The sequence below is a fragment of the Anabrus simplex genome, chromosome 10 (genome assembly GCF_040414725.1).
Source record: "Anabrus simplex isolate iqAnaSimp1 chromosome 10, ASM4041472v1, whole genome shotgun sequence".
Classification (NCBI taxonomy): Eukaryota; Metazoa; Arthropoda; class Insecta; order Orthoptera; family Tettigoniidae; genus Anabrus; species Anabrus simplex.
Genome location: NC_090274.1, coordinates 51548809 through 51562484, shown reverse-complemented (window position 1 = coordinate 51562484; position 13676 = coordinate 51548809). Strand labels below are relative to the sequence as shown.

General features: G+C 36.1%; 1 protein-coding gene across 6 annotated transcripts in view; it reads left to right on the top strand.

The window, feature by feature from the left end:
• Positions 1–9590, top strand: part of LOC136881988 (zinc finger protein interacting with ribonucleoprotein K) — a 97424-nt gene extending 87834 nt beyond the window's left edge. For 5 of the 6 annotated variants that reach the window (XM_068229507.1, XM_068229508.1, XM_067154464.2 and 2 more), the window contains one exon: positions 8021–9590. In XM_068229507.1, coding sequence (XP_068085608.1) covers positions 8021–8864 — 844 coding nt within the window. In that variant the 3' untranslated portion in view covers positions 8865–9590. Of the gene's footprint in view, positions 1–6509; positions 6637–8020 lie in introns of those variants that run through there. The other variant, XM_068229512.1, reaches the window with a different exon arrangement.
• Positions 9591–13676: the final 4086 nt, after the last annotated feature.

Here is a 13676-nt window from a genome sequence, read left to right as displayed (position 1 = left end):
CATAAGATTCAACCAAAATCCTATGTTTGCAAGTTTTAAGACTTCATGTGATTTACGGGCAAAATGGAGTACCTGGTCATTGGCGAAATCATCTACCTTGAACGTTCTCTAACAACATCCATACTTGAAAAGGTTTTTGTTGGTTCATTAATGAAGCCTTTAGTGTGCAGTTTTTTAAACCATAAAGCACCACCATAACTCATCTCACTTCATGACACACCAATATGTTTTGAATTGGTCTGTGTGATTGCATACAATATGTGTTGATTTCAGAAACACACTTCTTGCATTGCCAATTCTAGTTTTGATTTTTATACCCAGATCTATATTTTATGATAGCCACCATCCGGGTTACTTGAAATGTGACAACTTCAGTGATTCCTTTCAGGCTGATGACAGCATTGACAATGTTTTTGCTAATTATCATTTATTTTATTTCTGTAATGCTTTTTTTTAATGACAGCTCTACTTGCAACTTCATTGATGCTGTTCTAAAAAGGATTGACTGAACAAGTGGCACATGGTTTGGGGCACGTAGATGTCAGGTTGCGTTCTGGAGATAATGGGTTAGAATCCCACTGTCAGCAATCCTGAAGATAGTTTTCTGTGGTTTCCCATTCTTGCACTAGGCAGTGGTTGCTTCCTTCCCACTCCTAGTCCTTTCCTATCCCATCGTCGTGATAAGACCAACCATTACATAAAGTCAACTTCATGATTTTATTTAAGACGAGCCGTGTTGATGTGATATAAGACCAATAGTAAAAGAAGAAAACATTGAAATTCTTCTGTTACGAAGTATCAACATGGTACTGAATTTTATTTATTCACTTCCTAGTTGATTTTGGTTCCCTTATCAACTCCATAAAGGGTAGTTTACAAAAGGATAGTTAAGGCTTTTAAATTTAAAGATATATATATATATTGCACCCGTCATGCCGGGCTCAGCTCGGCCGGTGAGCGAAGATCTCCAGGGTGTAGACCGTTCGCTTATCGGCTGTGCGAAAATTTTAAAGTGCAGGGATAGATAATGAACTAGTGGCAAATGAGAGAAAGCTAAATAGGTTTTAGACATTTATTACAACTACTGCTCTTCATAAATTATACAATAATTAACAAAATCTAGGTATTCTGTTTATATGATTGTCTTCTTTTATGTCGTAGTCACATAGATACTTCATCGGTAAACGAAACAGGAAATGCCTGTATCTGCAAATATAATATTCATATTTTTAGTGAAAAATTAATTAAATAATTAATAATAATTAATTTGAGATGATCTCTCTCTTTGATAATTTAATAATTTGAAGATAAACTTCCTTCCATCATGGATTTGATTTTAAACAAATTTGAAAATGATCATTTTCATTTCTCTTTGAAAATTAAATAAAAATTTTTCTCTTATAAAATTATAGTTAAGTCGTCTTCCTTGACCTTTAAATTAATTAATAAACTCAACTTTATAATTATTTAGTAGTTGCTTCTCACATAATAGCTCGGAACTTGACCTCATGTCAATTTACATTTATCCGTTACTCGAAACAATTAATTAAATTATTCTTACAATTTTCGACTTTGTGAGTTCAATCCACTGACATGGCCTATACTTATTCATGTGTATTTGTTAAATAAGATCCTATTCCTCCTTAAAAACGAATAAAATTCACTAAAGGTTTGAATTCATTCAAATGGTGAACCACTAAAGTTGGCGTAAATTAGGCCGAAAATTCCACAAAATAATGAAGAGCATCATCACAAATATGGATTATAAACTTACATTAAGCAAAACACAGTCAAATCATACATACTACACTCACACAAGGATACACGGAAATATTATATACATATTTACACGAACGCTAGCCCTTGATTATTAATTTTTATGTTTAGACAAAGTTAGGAAAATTATTCTCACGATGACACTATCGTGGTGACCTCCTCTCATCAACTGGGAAATGTGACAGAGCAAGGATTATCACTTAATTATAGAACACAGTTATACGACAACGTGTAGAGAAAATTTACGAACACAAAATCATCCAAAAAGTCATCGATAAACCGCTTGAACATAGGCCAGAACAAACATTCCGCGCACGCGGTTCATGAGCTACGACATTTATTTTTACTTCCCCACTATAATTGTGATTCTCGATTAATCTGCACTCATAACGAAAACATTACATCAAGTAACATATTTATCCCATCATTGACTCATTAATGGATGCACAGCTCGACTGCTGAATTCAATAATATCCATCAATCAATCAATCAACTAATCATCACAGCACAGCAAATATATAACAAATTGTATCGGTCAGATACTGCCATTTCCCAGGCCTAAATTACAATAATGAGCGCACATCAACCATTTTCAATAATAACTAATATTATGCTCATGACCTTAGGTGTTCTTTTACGCGATAATTTAGTTAAATTATTTTTAATATTATTATTATTATTATTACTGGCCGCGCAAGATCATACGTGCGGAAGCTACTACACGATAATATTTCAGATGACTCTATTGCACACAAAACTCGACCATATGTCGCATAATTGAAGAATGAACTCTGACATGATAGAATCCACGGAATTTCTGTCCCATTTGATCTCATTAAAAGTCAAAAAATATTCAAATAGTCCAAGTTTAACGTTGGGGTCAATTTACACTTATTTCTCCTGCCACAACGAACTCGGGACAGTTGAAACACTTCTCGAAGACATCCACTCAAAACAAACTAATAGGTTCAAATACTCACTCATCCTCAATCTACCATCACCAAGAAAGAAGAGATGGAAAAATTCTAACTAATAGAAAATGTCTAAACAAATAAGTAGAGGCTATGTCATTACAATTACTTTACAAAAGGAAAGAAAGAATAACAAAGTTTAAATATTACTTGGTGGTGACTGTCGGTTGTAGAACTCGGGCTGATGACCTAGTGCATTATCGCCTTACGCACCATCGATCCTCGTCACGCCCGTCTGGACTGCCTTACATTTTACTCGTGCATTGGAGACATGCTGGCGCGCTGGAAATCACACCGTTCTCGAAGAAAGAAGACTGACATCCTGACTCGAACTCGAACCGGTGACCTCTTCATTGGAAATCTTGTGAAGCTGAAACTAAAAATCACGTCTAAGACAAGGTCCAAAACTCACACCGATGTCTGATAAAATGACAAGGAAACTTAACTTTTAGAGTCTGCTGAATTACAGGTGGAATCCGCAAACATCTGAACTGCAGTTGTAGCCAGTTGTAGACTCTGAATGACGAAGTTCCCTGGTAAGCGAAGTGCGTCTTCTTCTGCCCGTAGTCGAAGCTAGAGTAATTCTTCTCAGTAAGCGAAATACGTCTTCTTCCGTCCGTTGTTGAAGCTAGAGTAATCCTCCACAAGACGTGTTCAGAGGTAGAAATTTCTGCGTAAATTTTCCCTAGGAAAATCCATTATTCACTGTCTTAAGACAGGGGTGCGTCTTTTCCTCATAAGCGATTGGTTAATTTATTAACTTAGCACCAAATTAATCGCTTGATTGGCTGCCATAATCAGACGTCATGCACCTTCACAATTATCGATCGAGCACTTGACACACATTCAGCCTGGTCACGTGTCATTCACGGCTGATTCCAAGGTTATTTGGCTAGCTGTCTCTGCGTTCTCCCCTCGCCTGGCCTTGAGCGGAATTCCCAGCCACCTGGCGTATCTCGCTCAGTCAACTCGACGTGTTAAAACTCCCTTCCTTGTTCATAAAATAATATTTTAACACACAGTAGAAATAAATGCTTTCCAATAAATGATTTTGCCAATTTTGAAGGGGACAATATTACTGCAGTGTATCAATAGTAGCATTGATAATAGTACATTCTCACTGAATTAGTAAATTGCAAAAATGTGATATACATCTAATATGAATAGTACAGAAGTCGGCAAGATCTGGATGTGAACATCAGTGATTTTATATGTACTTCTCGATACTAAATGTTGACTGGGAATTCTGATGGTAATAATTGCCAAAATCATTATTTTGAGTGATGAAAAACAAATTTATATGTTTCACAGCTAATGGATAGTAGTGAATACTCCATTGCTAATGACAGAACTGGGAAACATATTTTAGGATTCAGATAGTTTAACAGGACATCAGATCCTGTTGATCCATTAGATGTAAGTTATAATTGAACAAACAACATCTTTACTTTCCTTAGGATGAAGTGGGAGAAGTTCACAATGAAGGGAGCCAGAGCAGTCCAGGGTCATCTCTTGGAGCAGGGGTCAACGACCTACTTTAAAAAAACCAACATACAGTCCCCCCTGTATTTTAGACAGCTGGGGTAATGGTTCTGGGTTCCCCTCTGGGGTCAGTCGTTAGCAATTTTTCCCCTCTGGAGGAGACTTATTCTAGTGGCCTTTCCCCTCCTCCAGATCATGCATGTTGCTTAATAACAAATGCAAATTTCTAAACAGACTAAGTCCATTAGATTATTTTTTATATCATTGTTGATTATTATTGTTAGTATATGGCAACAAAATTATATACACAATAAAAAAAAGCATTGATTCAGTTCAGGCATGAGTGTTATCTGTTATATCTGAACGTACAACTTTTGAATCCAGTGTATTGCTTCCACTGTTGGTGATAGGAAGTCTTCCAATCTACCTGGATAAGCCCATAGTTGACACTGGCTTACAATGTGGAGAATAGCCTGGTGTGGGGCTCCACAATCACATTCTGGAGATGGTACGAAGTTCCACTTGTAGAGAGAATCCCTGCACCTTCCTTGAACTGTCCTGATCTTGTTCAGTCTGGACCAAGATGCACACGGCTGTTGGGATCTGTTAGCAATTTTTCCCCTCTGGAGGAGAGTTATTCCAGCGGCGTTTCCACTCCTCCAGATCATTGAAGTTGGTGGACATCTTCAGTGCAGCATCACAAAGGGGTGGATGTTGTGATTTCAGACTTTGGAAACTAAGAGTTGGTATGCCATTTAGGACAAGTAGCAGAGAATTCTTGCAGATCTTGTTGTACTCTCGAACAGGAGCACTGGGTATTCATAAGTTGGGTGGCATTACTCCAGACAACAGAGGGAGCCAGTGAACTGGAGTTGTTCTGATGGTGATGTGATGTAATAGCTGTTAGCTATTAAGCCACACTGGAGCACAATAGTTGGCAGTTAGTTAGTTAGTTAGAGAAGACCATTGCTAAGGCTGAAGAGCACAGGATGTTGGCAGTAGGTCCCCAAGCAGTACCAGTTAGCTTCTCAATAATGTTGTTTCGGGTCTTCAGTTTCTTCAACAAGTTCTAAAGATGTTTCTACCGAGCGAATTGACCATGCGGTTAGGAGCGCGCGGCTGTGAACTTGCATCCGGGAGATAGTGGGTTCGAATCCCACTGTTGGCAGCCCTGAAGATGTTTTCTGAGGTTTCCCCTTTTCACACCGGGCGAATGCTGGGGCTGTTCCTTAATTAAGGCCATGGCTGCTTCCTTCCCACTCCTAGGCCTTTCCTATCCCATTGTCGCCATAAGACCTATCTGCGTCGGTGCGACATAAAGGCACTAGCAAAAAAGGAAAAAAAAATGTTTCTTGAATGATAAAGTCTGGTCTAAGGTAACACCAAGGTATTTTGGATACCTATTGTGATTAAGTACTTGATTGGAGAAGGTAATATTTAGTTTTAAGTTAGCAAGCAGTTACTCAACTAGAAGCAAGAATCCTCTGTCTTGGCTGTACTGCGTCTGAATCTCCATTTCCTGAAATATTCTGCCAATGTGGAAAAGTCCTGAGTCAAAATGTCTTCAGTTTTGTCAAAGATCTTCTTCCCTATTGAAGTTATTTGGGCAGAGCTCTATCTGTATGGTTTCCCTTACAAGCATAAGTCTTTTCAAGGCTTTATGACCGGGCGAGTTGGCCATGCGCGTAGAGGCGCGCGGCTGTGAGCTTGCATCCGGGAGATAGTAGGTTTGAATCCCACTATCGGCAGTCCTGAAGATGGTTTTCCATGGTTTCCCATTTTCACACCAGGCAAATGCTGGGGCTGTACCTTAATTAAGGCCACGGCCGCTTCCTTCCAACTCCTAGGCCTTTCATATCCTATCGTCGCCATAAGACCTATCTGTGTCGGTGCGACGTAAAGCCCCTAGCAAAAAAAAATAAGGCTTTATGGTCAAAGAGGATTTGATGTTCTGTATTGTAGAAATTTTCTGCTATGGTACTCTGGTTTATAGCATTTTTTGTGGAGAATGAATGAGTAACATTCTTGACTGTCATGATATGTTTTTTCAAAATGGTGTTAATAAGCCTTTTGTCATGTGAATATATGAGTTACCACAATCACATGGAACTTCATAGATGCCTGGTGTATCAAGAGATGTTATTTTTTAGACTGATTGAAACACAAAATTGTTTTGATCAGTCAAGGGAACATGGTACATAAGTCTCATATAATGTATGTTTCTTTTCTGAGTCTTTTCTCACCTCCTAGATCTCTAAAATCTGGCTATTACTTTTCTAGGTTCACTTCGTGAACACCCTCCGTGTTGAACTGGAAATGGTTCGTTCTTGATCATAGGAACATTAATCACATGTTGCAGCCATTAAGACACATTCCTGTTTCATTATTTGACTAGCTTCAAAAGATGTACCATTTAACACATTGGAGACGTACGATCATCGAATTTCCAATGATAGTTTTAACCTTAGCACTAAGAAGCAAGTTTTTAACATTATGCACAGCATTTGCATCGAAGGACTTTTGATTTCATACTGAGAAGATTTCCTAGTTTAATTTGATTTTATATTTAAGAGTTTGTATAATATCAATTTCAGTTGATCTATCGATGCCTTTTAATGTCATTTTGTGTACATATGTACAGATTTAATTTGTTAAACCCAGAACATTCCATGTCAGTACAATTAAATTATGACTGTTATACAATTAGAAATAAGTATACTAGGTTGTTGATGGGTTTGTCCTGTCCATATATATTAAAACCTCATTCATTTAATCAATCATCAGTCTTACATGTTTTGAGAAATATCTATTCTCTTGATGAGTGATAATAACATCATAAGCAAAATCTCCTTATCGTCTAAGACCCTTTATCGTTGATTATAATTAAAATATTAATTTCTCCATATCTTACTCTTAACATTTTAATTTTTTCGATGTTCCCTAAAAGTTGCTGCATGTGTTCTTGCTGAGAACTCACTTTAAATGTTTTTATAAAATGGCAACAACATTATATGAATGAAGTCACATACTGAACATTTAATATTAATCTATGGTCTTGACTGCTTGAAGTTATTAAAATACTTCTACTCCAGCTATGATGATAAAGCAATCTTTTCCTTCATATTTTTGGCTATCTATGCCTTGTAACATACTGAAATTTAATTGCCCTTCATGTACACTTCAGTATGGCATCCTCGTTCTATGACAAATTCTAACCCAATTTAAAACAGAAACTGATCCTCTTATGACGAGTATGCCAGGTAGACATTCTCTTATTGCTAAATCTAAAGGAAAAACCTTGTTAACAATATCATATTCGAAATGTAAATCAGTTTACACTCAGAGCTATTACCACCAGAGAAAAAAAATGTTCAGTATTTATCAAACTTGAAGGTAATTCCTCTACTCTTGAACTTCAAAGATAATAGCTTCATATTAGTAGTCACCGTATCACAGTTTTTAAAAGAATGTTTTCTTCAGTATTTCTATATCACTATTTTAAAAATTATTTCACACATAAACTTCCTACCTAAATAATTGAGGTGGAGACAATATGGAGTGTCGAATTATTTTTCCTGTATGTTCTAAATCCGCTAACCTTACAGTTCTATAATATTTACAAAGCTTGACTATTTCCCTGTTCGTATTTTCCACTTATTTACATTTGACTGATTGACTGACAAAATATGTTTAAGTAAGAACGAAAACATATCAAACTGAATCTGTACTTACTTATTTGGTTGTGCTCCCTTGTTTATCTCAATTAGTATGAAATCCTTTTTATATTTCAGTGCAGAGAAGGCTGTTGTTCTTACCAGAACACCATTGTGTCTGTCAACTGAAAAAGGACGAGAGTTGTTCGAATGTTCAATTTGCGGAGAAGTTTTAGAAGGGAAATATCCATATAGGAAACATGTGGCAAAGCATACAGAGACTAAACTCTTCGAATGTTTGATATGTGAGAAGATATTCAACACGTCTGGAAGCCTGACTGTACATGGGAAAGTCCACACAGATATTAGGCCCTACTTATGTTCTGTCTGTGGAAATGGATTTAAAAGTTCCTCGAACCTAAATTACCACTTGAAAACACATACAGATTTAAGACCCTTTTCCTGCTCTATTTGCGGGAATAGTTTTAAGTATTCAGTAATCTTGAGAAGGCATGAAGAAACTCATCAAAAAGATAGGCCTTTCTCTTGTTCTACCTGCGGAAGTACTTTCAAAAGATTGCAATACCTAAGATCACACGAAGTGTTGCATGTAAAATATAATGCTAAATTTCATACTGGTATAATGCCATACTGTTGCGATATTTGTGGACGAGGCTTTATGCACGCTTCTAATCTTAAGCATCATAAAAATGGACATATCGGTTTATATGAACATAAATGTTCTATCTGTGGCAAAGAATTCAGAAAGTCATCTAGTTTGAAAACACATTCATTTATTCATAGCGGCACTTTTTTGTTTTCTTGTAGCACGTGCGGAAAGGCCTTTAGAAATAGGGATCGTCTTCAGAAACATTCCATAATGCATGTAGCTGAGAGATACTATTCATGTGACACATGCGGAAGGTCATTCAAGACAAAGCATACTTTGAGAATACATACTTTAATTCACATGAAAGGTTGACCTTTTATGTGTGACCACATTTTCCCTAACCATAATAATATAGCTCTTATTATATTAGGAGGAATCAAGTTATTTACAATGTGAAGTTGCTTCCCTCTATGCACTTTGTCAGGAGAGACAACATACCAAGTTAATCTCAATTAATACCAATATTACAAAAATAAAATAATTTATTAAATTTGTAATATAATGTGCAAATCATTTATCTGATTAAGTACAGTGACAATACAGCCAGTCACAGCTTTCTTCTATTTATGCCAAATGAGTGTAAGTTATATCCCAGAAATTGCTTCATTGTTCCTTGACCTCCAAAGAGTAGGTCATTGAAATGAAAGTTCTGATCAACAAAGCATGCATGGTATTTCTTCTTCAAGAAAAGAATGCAATCTCTAAATTTTTTGTTTTTTCTTTGCAAAATCTCTTGCCTGATCAACATTATTTGTTTCATAATTGATTATAGGACCTACAATGTCCATGAATATGTTTGTTCCTGACTCTTGAGTATGGCCTACAAAACATACATATCCTCATTTTTTTTTGCTATTTTTCAGTGTATGACATTAATATGGCCTTTTGCACTGGGTGTGTCTGGGGACATATCTAGATTACCTGGATAAAGTCATCATATTTAATATCCTTCAGCAACTTGTGCATATGGATCTGGAATCATATAGATAAATTTTGATATTGGCAGATAATGACTTGGCAAGTGTATTTTCTTTGTGTAGTGCCTCTGATTTGCAATATTAAAAAAAAGCAGGTCTCAAGTACTTGGCTCATTGTTTCTTTCCTCTTTATTCATTTCACTGTCATTCCCAGAAACCCATCAAAAATTTGTATAGTTAACAGTGAGCTTCCACATGGCTGTACATTCAGACATCAGATTCACATCTTCTGACATAATTTCCTGGCTGGTGGATATTTCCTGACATATGACACTCTTATTCCTTGCTGTGGCATATTCGGCCAGTCATCATATGAATTTGGCAATACTGTTTTCATTAAATATGGTAGTAACTTACTATGCTTTTATTACAATCAAGGCATTGCTGAACTGCTAATCATAGCTAAAAGCATGCAAGAAAACGGGATTTTTGGGTTTGGTTAGCTACTGGTTAGCATTCTACATTACAAGTAACAAGCTTTAACAGCTTCATTTTAAGTAATACTAATCCCGTATTGACTATAATCAAGTAGTGAATATTCAAGATAAACTTAAATATTATAACCAAATGGTCCATCTATTCAATACAATATCTAATTTATGATATTTAGTACATGTTTCATCTTCTAGGGCATATCATCACCTATAATAAATTAACATTAATATATCAGAATACAAAATGTATATGATTAAAATTGGAAAGACACATTAAAATATTGATGTATGGTTACGGCATGTAAAATAAGATCTTAGAAGTTTTGTTAAAATTGTAAGTCATATGATAAAAACAATTGAATTGTCCATTATGCTCTTGATTATATTCTTGGAAAGTACCAGTTGCATTTTATAAAATCTTAAATGATCAATTGTTGTGAATAGCACGTTTGATTTATATCTCTTGATGAAAGATTTGTTAGACCTTTGATATGCATTCCTTAGATAGTATATATATTGAATGCTTCAGAATTTAGAGTCAACTGGGGGTCATAGTGGCAAAGTTCTTTGTGGCAATGGATATTATTTTATTCCTTATTAATGGTCCTGATGTGCAGAGAAGCACTCACTTCTACTGAGGTAAGTATGTATCTGCTTTAAAACAAGTACTGTCATAACAATACATCAATATTTTAATGTGTCTTTCCAATTTTAATAATATCTATTTTGTATTCTGATATTTTAATGTTAATTTATTATAGCTGATGGTGTCCCTTAGGGGACGAAACATGTACTAAATATAATAAATTATATATTGTATTGAATAGGCAGACCATTTTGTTATAATATTTAAGTTTAGCTTGAATATTCACTACTTGGTAAGCATTCAGCGGAGCTTCTCACATTTTACCAGGCCGAGTCTATGCATAATCTGTGGCACATAGAACATGTTGCTACTGGTTAGGTCTTGAAGTCCCATAACATCCTTGACAGTTAACTATATGAATATATCCAGGTCCTCGAGTATATAGAGCAGAATTTATATTTGTGATGTTTTCTACAATGAGTAAACAAGGAAAGGAAGGACATGTTTGTTGATAATATTGGGCTTTAGGAGTGGTTATTTATGTAATTTTTCTAAGTTTTTCCAGAAATGTTCAAGCGCGTATTTGTTCAACAGAAGGTCATAATTGTCAACAAAAAGTTCTTTCTCTATCCTAAATGGATGAAGTGGTGGCTCCTGAACTATTGTAGAGACTGCTCTTTACTAAGTTGCTGTGATTTATTGATATTCCTCAACTTTTTCTGTCATCAATTTCTAGCCCTATGAATGAAAAGTGATTTTTTGATGTGTTGATTATTTAGATAGCTGAATTGCCGCAGCAGCCAGTCGCAGCCTAATCACTCCAAATCCTGAGAGGCAGACAGACTCAGTGATGTCACTCAAAATGTAATCAGGGTGAATTAAATTATTTGAACCGCAGATATATTGTAAATGAAGTTAATAGCCAGATTTATAATATAGATGACATTGGACCACCTTATGACATGCTATATCAATTAGGTACTTTTTTAGGAGTGCTGATTTCCTATTTCTGTCTGGAGTGATACATTTAGAAGATTGTGGGGTTGAATCCCTCTTTTTGGCAGCCCTGGAGATAATTTTCCCTGTTTTCCCTTCAAGCCAGTGTTGAAATTTGGCCAAGTTTTACTCTACAGGAGTAATAAATTTTAGAAAAATATCACTATTTTACATGCTGTCACATACGTTGCTAGAACTTCTAAACAACTTGTCTGATTTTGTTTAAAATAAGTGGATATGCAGTTCATATCCTGCATATGTTGTATATTCATACAAAAAGGTGGCATGCAAAGTAAAAAAATGCTTAATTACCTTCATTTTGGAATAAAATTTGAATCATCAGGTGTCCATGACCACTTGGATGAGCACTTATATTACTATCTTTATGTACATCACACGTTATTCTCTGCTGTGCATTATCATCACTAACACTTTCATTATCACGGATTATTCTCATCACTTATTTTACCTAATATGCGTTCAAGAGCTAAATTAGATAAATACAGACCATGTGAGGATGCTGCCATGTTCTTTACAGCGATCGACGTTGATGAAATAAATTCTTGTTATGCCAACACAATGCCACATTATGGTAGAAGATACTCCCCTGCATAGAATGGTGCACTGTGCTGCGAGCCGTGCTAAAAGTGCACATTGACAGCCAACAGATGGCACGCAAATGTACATCCAAATCATCATTAGCCTAGTCCATACAATTGTATGTCAAATCACTCTTGGCTTATGTTTTGTAGATCTGTACACATAGAACCAGCACGAACAGTTAGTTAAGGGCGTGGCTGCCTCTTTTCTACTCATAGTCCTTTCCTATCACCATGAGACCTATCTGTGTTGGTACAATATCTGAAGGGTATCTTTTTAACACATTTGAACCCGTGGATGCCTTAAGGCATTTAACCCTTTCGCTACCAGTGTTGCTCCTAAGCAACGTGTATTTCAAGGACACCTCACCAGTTTTTATTTATACTGGTCCCTTCAACCCCATTGTTGCCATGAAGCTACGGGTGTGCGTTTTCATAAAATGACTACAGATGCCACTTACAACACTGATCTAGGTGACAGTGTGTGTGTTTAATATGTGAAGTGAATAAGCTGGCTGTGATCTAGTACCACCAGTGTTACAAAATCACGTTTCAGAACAGTTAATGGTGAATTAACTTTTTATATTGGTGTATTTGTCAACTTAATGTACTGTTGTAAGATTATGTTCCATGATAAACTGGAATATGTATGATAGCTAGTGAATATATTTGATTAGAAAATGGTGTTGCTCTCAAGCTACATTGGGGTTAAGTATAAACAAATCATTCTAACCTAACTTTTACCAACCGGATTGTAATTCCATTTTATACATGTTTTATGCCAACAGCCAAGATTAAACCAACACAAATAAGGAATGAAAAGAACCTTCTTGATATTCTTGAACAGTTATCAGATGGAATTCTGAATTCTGAAATAGATTAATTGTCAGATTTTGAGGACTCAGAAGGTGAAACAGCCGTATTTCGTCAAGCATAGTTGTGGCTCTCACATATGAGCTTCCTGAACACAAAAACTGGTTTTCTTCTCTTCAACTTGCCATTGCACTGAAAGAAAGGGAGATTATTCTGTGTGGGCACAATACGGAATGACAGGATGGGCAAGTGTCCCCTGAAGTCTGAAGCTGAATTAAAAAGCTCTGGAAGAGGCAGCTATGACTGGCGTGTGGAAAAGGACAGTAATGTGGCACTTATAAGATGGTATGACAGAAAAGCAGTGAATTTTATATCAGATGCTGCAATTGATCCAGTAGGGAAATGTAAGAGATGGAATGCATCACAAAAAGTAACCATGGAAATAGATTGCCTCAGTGTTACAAAAGAGTATAACTTCTTCATGGGAGGGGTAGATTTGGCTGGTATGCTTCAGGAATTGTACAGAATTGATTTGAGATCAGTGAAGTGGTACACTAGAATTATATACTGGTGTATTAGTGTTGCTGTTATGAATGGATGGTTGTTGTACCGTAGACATCAGGCTCGACAACGTAACAAATGTCAATATTCGATGGCAAAATTCCAGCCAAATATTGCAAGTGCGCTTACGAGATCAGGGCAGGGGAAAGGTACAAAAC